The sequence below is a fragment of the Hippocampus bargibanti genome, linkage group LG15, assembly GCF_051943395.1.
Source record: "Hippocampus bargibanti isolate YZ-2025 linkage group LG15, ASM5194339v1, whole genome shotgun sequence".
Classification (NCBI taxonomy): Eukaryota; Metazoa; Chordata; class Actinopteri; order Syngnathiformes; family Syngnathidae; genus Hippocampus; species Hippocampus bargibanti.
The window spans coordinates 8,193,388-8,212,231 of NC_142748.1; the positions used below are offsets into that span (position 1 = coordinate 8,193,388).

An 18,844-nucleotide genomic window follows, 5' to 3' on the forward strand; every position below is an offset into this window, starting at 1 on the left:
TTTTCTTTTAACTCATTCACAGCCATTCCCGAGTTTATTCGGGAATTGAAGATATGATGCAGAGTGCTATTCGCGAATTTATTCGGGTTTTGTTTTTTCTTGCTGGGGTGCCGATAAAACGCTGGCATGACCTTCTGCAATGTTTTTTCCCTCCCACAATGAGGCAGCATTTCCTTTTTTCCATCTTAGTGCTTTGTTCCAGCTTCAGCTGTTGTTGAACTGTTATATAAACCAAAATGGTTTTATTGGTTTGTATTTTGGATAGCCACCCTCATTTCAAGCTCATATAACTCCAGACCCGTATCATTTAGCAATTAAGAGTAATTAAGAGTAAAGTTTCTTACGCTGCATTGAATAATAATAATAATGATATATTCAATTTCCAAGCGCTTTTCAGAACATCCAAAGACACTTTACAATTAAAAGAACAATACACAAAACAATAAAAGCATAAATAAATGATAAATAATACAATAGCTGATTTAAACTAAACCGTGAATGCAATTTTAAACAGATGGATTTTGTGGTCGTCAATATTACGGATGATGGGTGGAAGTTCTCTGAATGTTTATGTAGTCCTAAAATTCGATATTCTGTGGGTCCCGGAGTTTGAGTGACAATGACAAAAACCCTGGCACTGCAGTGGACACATTTTAGCATACATTGCAGTTAATGAGTTAATGCATTAAAACGAAAATTTCATGTTCCCTTCAGTGCATTCAACAGTCGCCATTTTAATTTTTATGACGTGCATTTGCATGACAGTCACCATTTAGTTTTTTTGAAAGGTGCTTATAAATGAAATGTGTTATTATTATTATTCTAACAAATTTCCATCTCTCAGTTTGTACTGCAAGATATTTTTACGAAAAATTGTTCAGTGCTGCAAAGTTTGACGTCAATGATTTTAAATGTTCATTCATACATCGTTTTAGAATTTTTATTTTGCAGATGCGCGTCTCCACACAAATCATTTTTATATCATTCAATTGTAATTAAAAAGTCCTATAACACCTGCTTAATTTCGTTTTAGTGTCCTTATTCATTTCTTTTGGGTGGCGGGCCATCGGCTGACCCACGGGTGCGCCATTAACCTGCACGTCAGGTGCGTGTGGCTCCTCCCCCTTCTGCAGGTGACCCGTGTCTACGACATCGCCGTGATGACTGACAGCTGAGCGGGGGCTCAGGTGCGCGACACACCTGTGACAAAACGCCGTCAAGCCTGTTGATTGTCTTCCTTACTCACAGGTCACGTGACGTCAGTGAAAAATATCGGCGCAAAAAAAATCGACCGGCCGCTTTCCGTGGAAAAAAAGGGGGAGAAAAATAAAAAGGAGAAACGCTTGTGGCATTTTGACGATGTCACGAAAGGAAAGTTTGGAGGACGACGTCACCCGGCCAGGAACGCATCGCTCGCAGCCAATCAACATCACCGGCGGGGCGTTCGTAACCAGCAGGTGCGTCATTACGCACAACGCGCATTTAAACGCGGCCCATGTCCACTCCATTTTGTTTTCCAAAGCAACACCTTCGTGGTATAGAAAATAGTGTGGTGATTTTGAGGGTGTTTTCACAGGTTGATGATAACTGGAGCTGTGCACATGGATTTTGGTGGTGTTTGTTTGGTTACGCATACAAACCACGGTGAACTCGTATGGGGCGATACAAAAGTTGAATGCGCATGAAATTGCTTTGCAGATGTGATGCGGCCATCTTGGTTTTTTTTTTTTTTTTTTTTTTTTTTTTTTTTTTTTTTTAATGCATTCGTCGTCCCCAAGGAGTTAGTTAGCCGAACTTTTCTGTCATGAATGTTTGCATTTGTCTTCCAGGGGCAACTGCAGAGCGCGTTTGTCTTCGTCGGCTCCACCCGTACCGAATCCGTTCCCAGAGTTGTGCAGCCTCTCCAGATCTCCAGTCCAAGCAGCAATGGCCTCACCACCAACCGGTGACAAACGAGTGAGTCGCTCCCTCAGCGACGGCGTCTATTTTGTTTGTTTGTCATTCACGAGGAGGTGACGTAAGACCAGTTTGTGAGTCATGATTGAACGTCAGACAGGTTGTGGCGGTTGGTTTTGTATTTACCAACATTCACATACACGGCGTCCGCCCCCCACACCCTCTTGCAAATGGAACTTTGCCGTCCGGCTGGTTTGGGGAGAGATTCTGGCGCCAAATCATCCACCCAAACGCTGTGGATTTCATCGCTAGGCCTTCAGTAATGCTTGTCTGACGCAATCCAGATTGAAAAAAAAAAGTGGTGTAATTTACTACAAGTCCACTAGAGGGTACTATTAGCCAACCTTTCTTAATGGCGGCCATTTTGTATGTATTGAAAATGGCTTTAACAGTATATCAGCAAACAAATCCATTTCTTCTCCTTCAGCCATTATGGGTTGACAAAACAGCTCTTAAATCAACATACAGTACGCTAGCTCTGGCTGGTGTGCGTTTATCACTAGCGGCTAGCGATACTATTCTTGGATAGTGACTAGCCAATCACTGACGTTGCCTTCCAAGCAGGTCTGCAGTAGCCAACTGGAACTGATTGGTTAAAGCAACAGTTTCATCGACGCTTATTTTATGCTCCAGGGCCTGCAAAATTGATTGTGAAGGCGTCCAGGTAGATTTCCGACACCTGGTAACAAATCACAAATTTATTTGGGAATTGAAAATATGACGTAGAGCACCATTACCAAATTATTTCCGGTTTGGGTGCCTAGCTTGCTACCGAGCTGGTTATCTATTTGCTGTCTGTTACCTACCTATCTAGCTGGCTAGTTGGCTATCTATATAGCTAGCTATTAAGTACCTCGCTAGCTATTAAGTACCTCGCTATCTATTAGCTATATAGCTAGCTTTTGATCTATTTATTCCGGGTTGAGTGAAGGACTAGCTAGCTATCTATTAGCTAGCGAGCTTTCTATCTGAGTTGCTTAGCTATCGAAATAGCTGTCTATTAGCTAGCTAGCTTTCTATCTGAGTTGCTTCCAGGTCGAGTGAAGGCCTATCTATTAGCTAGTTAGCTTTCTAGCAGAGTTACTTCAGAGTTGAGTGAACGCTGGCGTGTGTGGCTGCCGCTGCTCATCCACAGGAAACCGTATCCTGTGACTAAAGTGACCTTGCGATTTTTGAAAGGCGCTTTGAAATGAAATGTAGTATTATTATTCTGTGAGTCCTGGAATTTGAGTGACAATGACAAAAACCCTGCCACTGGAGTGGATGTATTTTTATACATGTCTGGCAGTGAATGAGTTAATAAAAATTCACGGACAAAATATAATTAACAGTCCGTGATTGAGCTATTTTTTGGCGCGTTTGCAGCAGGAACAGAAGCCGACTTCGGAAGCTAGCAAATGGAGCCCTCAAAGTCCAGACGAAGGCAAAGTAAGCGCAAACGTGGCAGCAAGCGACCAGTCGCAACCGCGTGACTTGATTTGCGCCTTTGTGGCATCCGTCAGGTGCTGAAGGTTTTTGCCGAGGACGAGCAAGTCCGTACGCTTCGGGTGAACGACGGCGCCACTGCGATGGACGTTTGCAGCATGCTAGCGACCCCGGCGGCTTGCAGCGATCGGGAGCAGTGGGCCCTCATGGAGATCCACCCCGGGCTCGGCCTGGGTAGCGCGAACACCCGCACACCCGCGTACGCGCTGCGACCGAGCGCGTGAATGATCCATAAATGTGTTCCCAGAGAGGTGCCTGGAGGACCACGAGGCCGTGCTGGAGGTTCAGGCCAGCTGGGCCGTCAAGGGTGACACACGCCTCGTTTTCCGCAAGAATTACGCCAAGTATGAGTTCTTCCGAAAGCCTGCGGTACGAAAGCCCTCCTCGCCGTAACACGTTATCGCAACGCACCAGTGACATCATCGTTGAGACATCATCATGATAACGACCGCCATGTTTGTTGTCCTTTTCTTCAGCTCTTCTTCCCGCAGGCCATGATCTCCGACAGTGCGGACAGTACCAAAACGATAACGTCGCAACAGCTCATACAGGTCATAAGAAGCACACGCGTGACCAACGCAACATGCATGGAGAAATGTCATCTCATTCACCAATGGATTCGAGAATTGAAAATAGGACTTAGAACGCCATTCACAAATTATATAATAATACATTTGATTGCTAAGCGCCTTTCAAAACTCTCAAGGTCACTAGCTATCTGCTATTTATTTGCTATCCATTAGCTAGCTAGCTATTAGCTGTCTAGCTGACTGGATGTAAACTGTCTAGCTGGCAAGCTGTTGGCTATCTGGCTATCTATTAGCTAGCGAGCTATTAGCTGTCTGTGGGTCTTGGAATTTGAGTGACAATGACATTTTTGCACATAGTCTGGCAGTGAACGAGTTCTTGACCATTTCTAATTGGGCCATCAGGATCTGGTCCCTTCAGACTCGTGTCCCGAGATCCGAGGCTTCCTCCACATGAAGGACAGCGTGCGCAAATCTTGGAAGCGCACCCACTTTTTCCTCCGCCGTTCGGGTGTTTACTCCTCGTCCAAGGGCGCCTCCAAAGAACCGAGACATCTGCAGTACGTGGCTGACCTTTGCGACCTTCAGGTCTACAACGTGGTCAACGCGCGCAAGCTTTACTCTGCGCCTCAAAATTTCTGCTTCGCCATCACGGTGGGTCACCTGGACTTGGTCATGTGATCATCATCATCATGATATAATTTCATTTCTATGCAAATTTTGGTCGTGCGCAGTCCACAGCGAGTCCGGTTCGCCTTCACCATCTCAAGCTGTTGTGCGCCGATAGCGAACAAACCCGAACCTGCTGGACTTCGGCCTTCCGATTGTTTAAGGTTGGCCTTGATAGCTTTTGACCAATCGGCTTTCGGCGTGAATGCCCTCTGACCTATTTGTGTGTGTGTGTTAGTATGGGAAGCAGCTGCAGACTAACTTCCAACAGTCCAGTAAGACCCCAAGCGGTCTGGAAGGAGCCAGCTTGAAGGACCAAACCAAAGTGAGCACAAAGACACATAATGAAGGCACCATTTTTTTTCTTTGTCTTTGTGTGACTTTGTGTCTTTGTGTGCGTGCAGGCCAAGTCGGAGGCCAGCCTGGTGGCCATGGACTTTTCCGGAAACTCCGGCGGTCGACTCATTGAGAGCTTGAGCGGGGCAGAGAGCACCAGCTGGCAGGAGGGACGAGTGCGGCGGGTGAGGATGGCGGCGTGGAGCGACTCCATTGCCTCCCCATCATGTGTGGTGGGGGGGGGGGGGCGTGGTCAGGAATGATGTCATCACTGCACTCTTATAAGAATAATAATAATGATAATGAATTTCATTTAAGCGCCTTTCAAAACTTTCTAGGTCACTTTACAGTCACAAGATAAGTTTTTCTATGGGTGAGCAGCAGTAGCCATACGCGCCAACGTTCACTCAACCCGGAATAACTAAATAGAAAGCTCGCTAGCTCATTGACCGCTAGCCACAAAGCTTGCGAGCTAATTGATAGCTCGCGAGTGACTCTTGACTTGTTTTGTGTGTGTGTGTGTGTGTGTGTGTGTGTGTGTGTGTGTGTGTGTGTGTGTGTGTGTGTGTGTGTGTGTGTGTGTGTGTGTGTGTGTGTGTGTGTGTGTGTGTGTGTGTGTGTGTGTGTGTGTGTGTGTGTGTGTGTGTGTGTGTGTGTGTGTGTGTGTGTGTGTGTGTGTGTGTGTGTGTGTGTGTGTGTGTGTGTGTGTGTGTGTGTGTGTGTGTGTGTGTGTGTGTGTGTGTGTGTGTGTGTGTGTGTGTGTGTGTGTGTGTGTGTGTGTGTGTGTGTGTGTGTGTGTGTGTGTGTGTGTGTGTGTGTGTGTGTGTGTGTGTGTGTGTGTGTGTGTGTGTGTATATTTTTCCATTAGCGCCGTGAAACTCTGCGCTACAGCCTCCCCAACTTAAGCTCCGCTTCAGGACCCATCTGTAAGTTGCCCCCCCCCCCCCCAAAATGGCGTCTCGTCATCGTTGTTGACCTTTTCACACCCCGTTGACCTTTCAGCGACGCTCCACATCGGCCAGCCGTGGTTCCACGCTAACGTGTCCCGTAAGCAAGCGGAGACACTGATCGAGAAACAGGGCCTGCTGGATGGGTGAGTTGGTCGGTCTCCACGGCAACCGCTTCCCCCGACGGCCTACTTTGCGAGCGCTAACGGGCTAACGTGCGCGCAGGATGTACCTGATCCGAACGAGCCAACGGCACGCTCACTGCTTCGTGTTGTCGCTGTGCTTCGAGCAGAAGATTAAACACTTCCTGGTCATCCCCGTGAGTGCTTGCCAGTTGCGTTACATGCGTGTGCGTGAACATACGTGTGCTTGACACTTTGCGTGTTTCCAGTGCGAGGACGGCGGGCGGCAGCACCTGACCATGGACGACGGGGTGACGCTGTTCTCCGACCTCCTGCAGATAGTGGACTTCCACGAGATCAACAAGGGCATCCTGCCCGTCTGCCTTAAGCGCCCGTGTGTGGTCGCGGCCCCTTGACCTGTGAAATTTTAGGCCACGCCTCTTTTTAGAATACCCCGCCCCCTTTTTTTAGAATCCGACGGCCGCCATCAGCGGATGGTCATGTGACGAACGCAAATTGTCCTTCGCCTTCACATCTTAGACATTTTAGTAACTTTTTGAACGAGTCTTTTTTTTTTTTTTTACACATTTAAAACGACTTTTGTATGTTTTTCTTCTTTTATGTGTAAAATAAAACGTTTCTTATGAAAGTTGAATGTCACGACTCATCAGTTTAAAAAGGGGCAGACGATGACGCTCTCTCTGCACGTTCTTTTCTCAAATTCATGATTCATTTATCTGCTTGCAGCGAGCACTTCAAACGCTGAAAGCCCCCCCCCCCCCCAAAAAAATGTGGCCCTCACTATTTCCCTTAATACACAAACACACACGTGCATGCACAAACATCTACAGCCATAGACATAAACACGTATGCGCGCACACGCAGAGATGTGCACATTCAAATACACACACTTGCATAGACAGACACACACATACATATGCACATTTACACACTCACGCAAACAAATGTATACACAAACATGCACCACACACAGACACACCCTTACAAACACATGGATTTACACACAAACACACTATTACACTCACACACACATCTATGTATATGTCTATATGTGTATATACACACATTTACACAAATGCGCACATACGCTCACACAAATTTAAACAAAAATATGCATAAACACACCTTTACAATCACGCGCGCGCACACACACACACACACACACACACACACACACACACACACACACACACACACACACACACACACACACACACACACACACACACGTGGATTTACACACAAACACACTAATGCACCCACTCACATACATATATATATATACATATATATATATAAACACGTGCGTAAGCACACATACACACATTTACACAAACATACACATACACTCACACAAATTTAAACAAAAATATGCATAAACGCACACAGACACACCCTTACAAACACACTCACATACAGACTTACACATTCAAACAAATATACACAAACATACACAAATCACCTGCACAAACACACGCAGACAGACACACACATACAAACACATATATACACACATATTTACACACAGAGACACATATTTACACGCGGACACAAACACACATTTACACATTTATACCCAAACACATGCACACACACACACTTGTGTATTGTGGACGAGGCTGATGCTGAGATGAAAGTTGTTGCAGATGTGGCGTTGCCCCTTTAAGAGGCTGTGGGAATGGAAGGGGGGGGGGGTGGCATCCATAAAATAAGACTTTATCCAACGTCCTCGATCTTCCCAGACGCGCTGGCTCACACGAGCGGAGCCACCGGGATGGCGAGATGATGAGGAGCGCGGCGGCGGCGTGAACAGGAGGAGGTGGAGGAGAAGGAGAAGGCGCCCCCGCACTCGGAATGGGCAACTCGTCCTTCCCAGGCATGTAGCCGCCGCAGGTATTCTTCACTTTGCCGCCGCTTTGGACTTTCCCCGGTTCTGTTCTGGTTCTGTCCCGGTTCTCTCTCGCCGCCGTCTGTCGCGGCCTTTGCGACACAGAAGCAAAGCCAACCTTTGCTGCATCCTCCTTAGGCAGAAATCTGTACTATTTGGACTACTAGTGGAGTACTTTTTGGTACATTGGGACCAGCGGTGGATCTTTGGGGGGTAAGAAGGTTCTAGAATCTAGATCATCTCTGCAAACCCGCAATAGACAAACACCCGACTTCTTACAGCGCCGCTTCTGTTTTTAACTCATTCACTGCCATTCACGAATTGATTCGGGAATTGAAAATAGGACGTAGGGCGCCATTACCCAAATTTGTTCATTTTTTTTCATGCTTGAGTGCTGATGCAGCGTTGGTCAGACCTCTAGAAATTCTTCTTTTCCACCAGGGGGCATTATTTCCCTTTTTTTCCATGTTAACGCTTTTTTTTGCAGCTGTTGTTAAAGCGCTACATAAATCGATATGCATTTATTGTATTTTGTACAGCTGCAAATTGTTTTTTTTCATGCTTGGGTGCTGATAAAGCACTAGCCATGGCCTCTGCCAGCATTTCCATTTTTTTCCATGTTAGCGCTTTGTTCCAGCTTCAGCGCTAAATCATGTATGTATTGCAGTGTAATTTGGACAGCTGCCCCCATTTCAATCACATATAACTCCAGACCCATATGATTTAGGAATTAACTATGTTTTTTAGATGAAAGAATAGAGTCTAAGGTTACTTACGATGCCTTTGAATGTCGACGTCAGCCTAAAACTCCATATTCTGTGGGTCCTGGAATTCGAGTGACAATAACCCTGGCACTGGAGTGGACACATTTTTGCACATCATCTGGCAGTGAATGAGTTAAGGTCACCTCAATAGAAGACATTGAAATCAAGCAAGAGCAATGGATGAGACAAACAATTTCGACAAACGATTTTTACACTCTGCTCAGTGACCAATCCGAAACGCCGAAAAGATGCTCCCAAAAAAGTTGCGAAAGCATCACACCAACAACACCCGTGAGCAGACCATGCAGAGTGAGTCACAGTCACAGGATCAGCTTTTCTGCAAGTGAGTAGCGACGGCCACCCGCCGCCAGCGTTCACTCAACCCGGAAGTAACTCAAATAGATAGAAAGCTAGCTAATAGTCATAATAATAATAATAATAATAATACATTTCATTTATAAGCAACTTTCAAAACTCTCAAGGTCACTTTACAGTCACAGTCGCTAATAGATAGCTACCTAGCTAGCTAGATAGATAGCCAGCTCAACGATAGCTAGCTAGATAGCTAGCGAACCAGCTAATAGATAGCTAATAGATATATAATAATAATAATACTAATAATAATAACAATAAGGTTAGGGTTTCATTTCATTACAATACATGTCATTTATAGGTGCCTATCAATTAAAAAATTAATAATAATCGCTTTGGTACGCCCCTAAAACGACACGTCGAAGTCCCTGCTTCCGACTCGCGTGACCTCTGACGACCCCTCCCTACCTCACACGCAGGTCAAGAAAAGAGAAGGAATCACATGATTTCCGCCAGTGATGCCGAATTCCCGCGGGAATCCCACTCACCGGCCCGATGGAGGTCGGCGTCTTCATCGCCGGATCGGCGCCGCGACGTACCGGCGGAGGCCGTGAACGCCGTCCGCCAGGTCAACGGCGAGCGGCGGAGCGACGGCGACAACGAGATGTCGCTAGGGGGACGGCAGGTAAGCCTGTTGTGTTTTGTCATGCTAGTTACTAAGTATGCTACGTGACGCTACGACGTCGCCGTGATTGACGTTATCTTCTTGTTGTTACATGTTTGGCGTTACATGTCGGTGTGATTGGCGTAACGCGATCGTCGTTACCCGTTTGGCATGACGTGTAGGCGTGTTGGCGTGAGGTGATTGGCGGTAAGCTGAGATGCAATAGGAAGGGGAGGGCATGGAGAAGGGGTGAGGAGTGTGTCTGTAGGGGGGGTAGGGGGGGGGGGGTGAGCAGGATGCAGAACGCCGCCGCCGCCGTAGCGACAAGGAGGGACTCCGGCGTGGGAAACCCACAGCGGGCATCTCGGGGAAAATGGTGGAGAGAGAGGGAGGTACACTGAGTATCCACGGTAACCGTCTCCGCTCATCTTTCGTCCTCTTAGGGAGAAAGGATGCTTCTCTGCGGCGCCGCCGCCATCCCGTTGATGATGTATTTGTGTGTGTGGGTGTGTGTGGACACGCCGCAAATGTGCAGCTCGGTATGGTGCGCATGTTGGCGCCGGGAGAACCCGTGCATGTGCGGGTGCACGTGGGTTTGGCCGCAGAAGAAGAGGGGAAGGGTGTGTACAAAGATGGCTGCTTGTGTCGTATGTGTGTGTGTGTGTGTTTTCTTGGTTTTTCTACACGGTGGGAACATAAACCTGATTGGGTTCCCACAGGGCAAATCCTTCACACATACCTTGTCCCCACCATGTAGCAAAAACGTGTATCTGTGTGTTCTCCTTTTTTGCGACATTGTGGGGACTTAAACCTGATTGGGTTCCCACGGGGCAAATCCTTCACACACCTCATCCCCACCGTGTAGCAAAAACGTGTGTTTGTGTGTGAAAGTAAATGATGTCACTTCCTGGTGTCTACGCCAAAACGATCAGATTTAAGCGGTGAATATGTTCGATACAATTTCTTTGCACACTGATACTAAGTACTGAAAACACGAGTGCATCCTTTGTTGGAGCTGTTCGATTGTTGTAGACTTGAGTTAAGCGAAGAGCTAAGTGTTGACATTGTGTTCTTTTGTCGTTCTTATTTCTTAGCAACAAGCTAACTACTGGAGCTTCAAGGTCAGCAGCGTTTTGTCACTCTCTCCATTGTACCTCGTCTTCATCATCATAATCATCATCATCCTCATGCCATTTGTCGCCCGCCGTGCCAACCCCCAAAGACCCACCGGCAGAGGCCTCTGTTGCCACGGTGACCCCGCATCACACGCTCACATGCTTTTTGACCACGGTATGATGGAAGGGAATTGGTGGCATGAAAGATGAAGTGCGTCATAGCGTGGGAACACCAAATTGATAACTCGACACGAAGTGAGTTACGCTAATCCTTCACTCCGCTTGACAATGTGGCACTATGACTGCTGTTGTCATGGTAACGGGTGTGCAGGCGAGATGGAAGAATATCAGCCAGGGTGACCATGAAATGAGCAAAGGATTTCCTTCCATTTTGACTCCATTTTGTTGCCTGGTGGACGTTCCCGTTCAAATGCAGCAACAACGATGATCGCTTCCAGAAACGAGTCACGTTCGGGAGTCAGGATGAACTTTTTAATCAGCCAACGACTCGACATCTCGGTCCCACTGAGCCGGCTCGAGGACTAAAGGATTTGGACGCGTCCTGCTGCACTCCGACTGATAGTGCGCCGGCTCATAAATCGCTATTCCCCAGTCGGGGGCTCACGAGTGTGAGGCAGACTGTATTGAAGCTGCATCATCCATTGACGCAAGAGATTGTCCCACATAAATCCGCTTCAATTCCAAGCCGCGACAGTTCCATATACTGTATGCATCGGCATTGACTCCATTGGCGAGTAACCCTAAAATGCTTGTGGTCGTGGGATCCGTCAGAGTCGGACACCTCGTCCCAGCGGCTTGAGCCCGACGCGAGGCGGCGGACATTCCCCGTCGTCGGCCGAGCATCTGGACGTGATGTCGGATCGCGACCTACCCGTGGCCTTCAGCCGCATGAACCGACTGCGCCAGAGTCTCCCGCTGGCTCGATCCTCTGGCGGCGGTCAGGCCAAGCTGCATGCGCCAGGTCGGATGTCACCGCCCTGCTTCCTTTGCACACTTTTCGTCCACGTTCCTCCGTACTAACCCTTTTTGCGTCCCGCTATCTTCTCCTCTCCACCGCCTTCTGCAGGGATGCTGTTCCTCCAGCTGGGCGAGGAGACTCGCCGCGTACACCTGACGCACGAACTGAGCAGCCTGGATACCCTGAGAGCGCTCATTGTGCACATGTTCCCTCAGAGACTCAGCATGGCCACGCTCAGGTACACTCCGAAATCCCGTCGGGGTGATCAGTCCCACCCATCGATGTCCGTGTCGTTAAAATAGGTCGATCAAGGAATGTTTATCACGACGGGCCTTTGGTTTGACCTGTTTTTAGGTCTCCCAGCACGGCTCTGCTGATCAAGGACGAGAGCCGGAATGTCTTCTATGAGCTGGAGGACCCGCGGGACGTTCGGGACCGCTGTGTGATCAAAATCTACTGCAAGGAGCCAGTGTACGGGACGTACCCGGGACAGCGCCAGAACTCGCACCTGTTCGCCAATGGAGAACTCAGGGTGGGTATCCCGCACAGCGCTTCCCGAGGACCACCCGTCAACGATTGCCTTTTTCCATCTCGCCATCCGATTGTCGGATTCGGTCTAAGAGGCTATTTTGCGGGTCCTTCTAGCGCGAGATGGCGTACACCCCCCAGGATTCGCCCCCCAGCCGGCGTTTGGTGGCGTCATCCGTGTCCTCCCAGCATCGCTCCGCCTCGTCCTCCCCACCTCAGGGTTCGCCGTCGCGGGCCCGGCTCCTCTATAGCGGTGGCGGCCGTCCGTCCTCGTACGCCGGGCCGGCGCTGCCCCACAACCACGTTGCGTCGCTGCCACACCACTCGCCGCCCCAGCCGGCTTTCGGCGCCTCCTCCAGCGCCATCCTGGAACGACGCGACGTGAGGCCGGATGACGACGGGGCCCGCGGCGTGGTGCTTTTGCGGGCGGACGAACGCGGCGGGGGCGGCGGCATCTACGCCGACCCCTACTCCCTGGGCGTGGATGCCCGTTATGGCCTTGGAGGGGCGTCACACTCGCCGCTCACCGGCCGTAGTGACCCGTATGGGTCCTTATACCGGCGAGGAGCTGGTGGGGCGGTGTGTTCCCTGATGGAGGGTGGCGGCCTCTACAGAGGGGGCGGCGCCCTTTACAACGACACCTACGCGGCATCCATGTTGGCAGTGGGCCTACGCGGGCCGTCGCTCTCCTCGCCGCAGAAGATTCCCGAGCCGCGAGACGTCTACGCCAGCACGTTGCCTTCCCGGGGTTCTCCTTCTCGGGGTGAGCGGCGGCGAGACTCTCTGATGTCATCCGTGGGCGGCGACAGTCCGAGGGGTCGGGGGTTGACCTCGGAACAGCTGTGCCTGTTGACGGCGGCGGGGGGAGGAGACAGAGCAGATGAGACAGAAACCAGGTGAGATATTTGAAGAGGGTGAAGGAGGCGACGAGCTTATTGATGATTGTGCACCGGGTGTGAAGGGAGCGCATGGAGGTAATGGAGAAGCAGATCGCCAGCCTGACAGGTCTTCTGCAGCGAGTCCTCAGCAGAGCACCCGAAGACCACAGCCCGTAAGACCTCCTTTCTTCCTTGTTGTGTATATCTTTTTGCGTATTTACTACTCATTTCATAGCAGCTGACATTCCTCCCGAATAAAAAACAGTGCTGGCATATTCGTCCTGCCGAAAAGGCGCCACTGCTCACCAGAGTCTCCTCTTTGATGAATGCCGATTAATACTGCAAAACAATCCGTATCCGTTCCTATCTTGGACTTTTCTTCTCTCTGGTCCTTCCATAATGACATCCTTATCTCCTTTCCATTTTTGCTTTCTCAAAGGGACCAAATGGAGTCCGCCAGTGACGGCTCAGGAACAGATCGTAAGTAACCCGATCGAAACTTCTCGCATGCGGCTGTCGAGCTTCCACGTGCCAGCTTGTTAGCGCTAATTTCTCATTGCCAGCTTGCAAAAGCTAACATGTCTCACACCCTACCCACACACACCCACACCATCTCCGCTAACCTCTGCTAGCATGTAACCGCTGCTCATGCTTCTTGTTCTAGCTGGACCTGCAAAAGTCAAGAAAGGTACATGTCAACTCTCATTTGGCGAGCTTGTGATGGTGCGCATGTGCATACAAAGTCGAGTCTGCGTACACGCGAATGATGCGATCATGCAAAAGTCTGCACACCCGTGTTGTTTTTCTCAAACTACGCTGATTTTTCCTAGCCGTTACGCCGTCCGGCCCTCTGGCGCTGATGGCACCACCCGTGGTCGTTGACGCCAACCAGGCGCTGACCGTGTCCCGCGTCCAGATGCAGCGCCACCTGCTGGGTCTACAGCACAGCACCAATGCGCTGCGTACGCAACTCTCACAGCTGCGCGACACGCAGGTGCATGCGCACGATTGTGTGTGAAAGTGTGTTTGCGTATGTGTGTTTGCGTATGTGTGTTTGTGTGTGTGTGCGCTCGTTTTCCACCTAAAATGGACCGCCTGCGTGAATGTGTTCAGCTAGAGAATCAGGATTGCATGGTGGCGCTACTGAGACAAACGGAGGCGGAGCTTCGGGTCCTGATGCAGGATGCGGCGCGCACCCAAGAGGATCCCCTCCAGCGCCAGCGCCTCCTGGTGGAGGAGGAACGCCTCAAGTACCTCAACCAGGAGGAGATGCTCGTGCACCAGCTGCAGTCAGTGCACCTCCTCCCTGCTTTACCCCGCTTGCACTTTGTGATGTTGACCTTTTGGCCCCGCTGCACGCCAGCGACTTGGAGCGGTGGGTGGAGGACCTTGAGAAGAAGTCGCACGGCGTGAGCCAACAGGACCTGCGGCAGAAGACGCAAGAACTTCAAAACTTGGCTGACACGCTCGGCAGCCTCAAGAGTGAGTACTCGAGTACAAGGGGGATTTCTTCAGTACTCGCTATTAACTAGAGAACTGGCTCCTCCCCATTTTTTACTGCCTCTTTCAAATGCTCTTGTTTATGCCCTAATTTTTGTTCTCCTTGCCCTCTTCCTCTTCATCCTACTTCCTCTTCCTCCTTCTTCTCTCCTACTTCTTCCTCCTTCGCCTCCTCCTCCTCTTTCTACTCATCTTCCTTCTCCTCTTCCGCTTTTTCATCCACACCAGGCCAGTTCCCAGGCCTCCAGAGCAAGATGCGTGTGGTGCTGCGCGTGGAAGTGGAGGCGGTGAAGTTCCTCAAGGAAGAACCTCATCGTCTGGAGGCCCTGCTCCAGCGCTGCAACAACATCCGCGACACACTCAGCACACTTCGAAGGTAAGCGCGACTGCACGCTGACCCCCCTGCCCCCCCCCCCCCGGACCACCACTTGACATGCTCTCTCCTCCACCTGTCAGGAAGACCAGCGAGAAGGAGCAGGAGGAGGTGGTTGAGCGATCGCAGACGAATGCACCCGACGGCAAGATGGCGGACAAGACGCCTCCGCCGAGCTCCCAAAGTCGTGTTACGACCGAGAAGACCCTCAACGTGCACGTGTCCGCTGATGTCACTCTGGTGAGTCGGCGCAGGAAACCGGGGGTCTGTCAGCAGCAGGGTCATGACGAAGACCCGAATGCGTGTCAGGCGGCGGAGCGCGACTGGGCGGAGAAGCGAGCCAGCCTGACGCAATTTAGCGCTCAGGACATCAACCGACTCCTGGAGGAGACGCAGGCCGAGCTGCTGAAGGCCATCCCGGACCTGGACTTGGCCGCCAAGACCGTCACCAAACCCGCCGTGCCCCCCAAACCGCTGATGGCCGCCCCCGCGCCTGGCGAGTCGCCGCCACTGCCGGGCAAAGTCCAGCTGGCGGCGCAGAAGCTCAACAGCATGGAAGGCTCCGCCTCCCAACGAGTATCAGGTGAGCAAAAAAAAATGCAAATGGCCGCCAAATCAGGACATACGGATGCACGTTAATAATAATAATGCATTTCAATTATAAGCGCCTTTCAAAACTCTCAAGGTCACTTCACAGTCACAGGATACGTTTTTCTGCAGGTGAAAGCGGCAGCCACATGCGCCAGCGTTCACTCAACCTGGAATAACTCAAATAGATCGAAAGTTAGCTAGCTGGCTAATAGATAACTAATAGATAGCTATCTAGCTAGATGGCTAATAGATAGTATATAAATAGCAAATAGATAGCTAGTTAGGTAGCTAGCTAGATAGCTAGCAGCTAGAAAGCAAGATTAGTTAGCTAATAGATAACTAATAGATAGCTACCTCGAGAAGTAGCTAGCTATCTGGATAGCTAATAGATAGCTAGCGAGGTAACCAGCTAGATATCTAGCTAGATAGCTAGATAGCTCAAGTATACAACGTAAAATAGCCCACCACAGGCTAGTATCAAGCCAAAGAGGACACAAAAAAAAACGTGTGTTGATTTGGATGAATGAAAAGCAGCTAGCAGGGGACAGTGTGAGCGAAGGTATTATCATGGATGCACGTTGACCGTGTATCCACCCGTTTGTCCCCAGCGGACGCAGGTGTGTCCCGATGCCGCGCCGACAAGCCGTCCAAGTCTCCGCCCCCGCCGCCTCCCCCTCGCCGAAGCTTCCCGTCGGCGCTAGTCGCCAACCTCATCGCCGACGGCAACAACAAGACGGACGACGGCGAGCTGCCCGTGACGCTGGTCAAGCTGAGGCGCACCCCTCACCCGGACGCACCCCGTCCCGCCTCCACGCCGCCGGGCCTTCGTGACGATGGCGACGGTGTCGAGAAGAAGGAGGTAGCGTTCGGCCGCCGTCGTTTGTTCTTGATGCGTCCGGTTCAGTCAGCCCCTCCCCGCACTACCGCTCTCCTCCAGATGCTGAGCGGTTTACCGGCGTCCGTCAAAGGTCCAACGGTGGCGGCCCGTCTCAAACATCTGGAACAAGGCGGGCGCAAGTCCAAAGAGGAAGTGCAAGCGCTGACAGGAGGCCAGCAGCAAGTATTCCACTTCTAGAAGGCCGACGGGGGGCCTTCGCTGATTTTCATCTTGGCCTTCTGCAAGCAAAATGGCTCCTTTTCCGTCCGCGAATTAGCTTCATGGGTAACGTGCAATAATTTTCTTCTTAACTCATTCACTGCCATCCCTGAATTTATTCGGGAATTGAAAATATAATGTAGAATTTGTTTTTTTTTTTGTTTTGTTTTTTCTTTGCTAGGGTGCTGATAAAGCGCTGGTCAGGCCTCCCACATTGTTTTTTTCCCTTCCACAAGCTTTTTGTCCATGTTAGCGCTTTTTTGTAGCTTCCGCTGTTGTTAAAGCGCTATATAAGCCAATATGTATGTATTGCATTTTGTGCATCTGCCCCCAGTTCAAGCTCAGATAACTCCAGACCCATTAGCAATTAACTCCAACCAGTTTTGTTTATGGCACATTTCAATTCTACATCATTATCTCGAAGTCATTCACTGCCATTCAAGAATTGATTCGGGAATTGAAAATGTGACATTGAGTGCCATTCCTGAATTTGTTCCGGTTATGGTCTTTCATGCTTGGATGCTGATAAAGCACTGGCCAGACCTCTGGCAATGTTTTTTCCCTTCCACAAGGGGGCAGATTTTCCCTATTTAACATGTTAGCACTTTGTTCCAGCGGATGCTATTCTTAAAGCGCCATATAAAATATGCATTGTATTTTTTAACATCCGCCCCCATTTGAAGCTCAGATAACTCCAGACCCATATAACTTAGGAATTAACATTTTTTCTGATGAAATAAGAAAATCTGAAGTTTCTAACGCTGTACTGAATGTTTATGTTGTATTATAAGTCAATATTCTGTGGGTTCTGGAATTCAAGTGACAATGACAATAACCCTGGAAGTGAATGGGTTAATATTCTGTCATATTCTTCCAATGTAAAGAAAATGCATACCTAGCATCCCGCTAAGCACAAATGGATCATTTTGGGCCGTATTTTCCACGGGGATCAGCTCGGACAACAAAAATCATTTGCATGACGTTCATCTGTAGTCACATGATCAGCCCAAGTGTTGGCCGATGATGACCCGGCGACCTTTAACCTCAACCCCTCGTGTCCGTCCCGCCTGATGAGATCACAGGCGATGGTGACGGTGTTGATTTAGACTTTAGAACGTGTCGATGTTGTCGTCCTCTGAAGATGTACAAAAAAAAAAAGACAAATGCCATCTATGTTTTCTACTTGTTTTCTATTTTTATACGTACGTAACACATCGACGGTGCAAATTATTATTTTTTATGATTTAGAGATGTTTTATTTTTTCGAACCACCATTGAGCTCTTTCGGCCATTTTCAGATAATAGTCCCATTGACCATCTTGTAGCTTCCATGGACTTGATGTTATCCATCATCCCAAATTAGAAGGGAAAAATAATAATAATACAGGTAACATCCGACTTACGACCAGCTCGACTTACGACCATGACCTCTGGATCCTACTTATTAACATTTTAATTCTACGCCTGGCACCGCAACGCTTTAGCAGGCCGGCAACAATGGATTTCGACTTACGACCATTTGGACTTACGACCGTTTGGTCGAAACGGAACTTGGTCGTAAATTGGATGTTACCTGTAATACAAATAAAAATAACACCCATGTGGCATGCGAATTCTAGACGTGCACGCTGATGACTTGTAATAATAATATACACAATAACGAATAATGTCAACGCGCTGTGGTCAAGACATGAGTGTGTCATCCGGAGTTTTTATAAATTGTCGTGAAAGTGGCAATAAAAGCAAAACAAAAATAACAATGTTGCCGTGATATTTGGAAACTACAAGTCCAAGATGGCGCCCGAGTAGGCAGCCATCAGCAAGAGAAACCCTGTGATGAGAAGAAAGCAGCGTCTGCGTATGTGGAACTGCTGCATCTTGGAATTGAAGCGGATTTACGTGGAGATGTGAGATAATTCATGGACTCAGATTGTTATCGGTGGAATTGGGTAAACTCAAACCGACCAAGTCGTCTTTCAGCATGAGGCCAACGTGACGCTTCCTTCTTCCATTAGCCTCGAGCTAGCATCCTGCACTCAGTCAATGTGTGTCTTCCTGTTTTCCTTGGTCTCTTAACTAGGGAGGAAATCCCT

The 18,844-nt window shown here is 49.2% G+C and overlaps 2 protein-coding genes across 2 annotated transcripts; both read left to right on the top strand.

The window, feature by feature from the left end:
- The first annotated feature begins 1,170 nt into the window (after positions 1-1,170).
- grb7 (growth factor receptor bound protein 7) lies at positions 1,171-6,690 on the top strand. Its single transcript, XM_089014751.1, has 14 exons — positions 1,171-1,457; positions 1,830-1,956; positions 3,322-3,384; positions 3,459-3,615; positions 3,689-3,810; positions 3,918-3,992; positions 4,374-4,622; positions 4,703-4,801; positions 4,876-4,962; positions 5,042-5,158; positions 5,842-5,899; positions 5,976-6,066; positions 6,146-6,239; positions 6,312-6,690. Exons 1-14 carry the CDS (start codon positions 1,360-1,362, stop codon positions 6,456-6,458), a joined length of 1,584 nt encoding a protein of 527 aa, XP_088870877.1. The 5' UTR covers positions 1,171-1,359; the 3' UTR covers positions 6,459-6,690.
- Positions 6,691-7,760: 1,070 nt separating this feature from the next.
- LOC148887537 (SRC kinase signaling inhibitor 1-like) lies at positions 7,761-18,510 on the top strand. Its single transcript, XM_089015796.1, is given in 18 exon segments — positions 7,761-7,939; positions 9,507-9,712; positions 10,786-10,812; positions 11,599-11,788; positions 11,894-12,023; positions 12,140-12,317; positions 12,431-13,209; positions 13,275-13,364; positions 13,631-13,671; positions 13,856-13,879; positions 14,022-14,185; positions 14,305-14,521; positions 14,524-14,673; positions 14,920-15,067; positions 15,148-15,304; positions 15,374-15,647; positions 16,264-16,514; positions 16,593-18,510. Coding segments are annotated over 18 exon segments (3,186 nt in total). The 5' UTR covers positions 7,761-7,917; the 3' UTR covers positions 16,731-18,510.
- Positions 18,511-18,844: the final 334 nt, after the last annotated feature.

Bases quoted from the DNA above. Each gene is read 5' to 3' on its own strand.
- grb7 (XM_089014751.1), top strand. From the start codon at position 1,360: ATGTCACGAAAGGAAAGTTTGGAGGACGACGTCACCCGGCCAGGAACG. The intron at 1,458-1,829 runs GTGCGTCATTAC...TTTGTCTTCCAG, and splicing joins GGGGCGTTCGTAACCAGCAG to GGGCAACTGCAGAGCGCGTT. The intron at 4,623-4,702 runs GTGGGTCACCTG...GGTCGTGCGCAG, and splicing joins ATTTCTGCTTCGCCATCACG to TCCACAGCGAGTCCGGTTCG.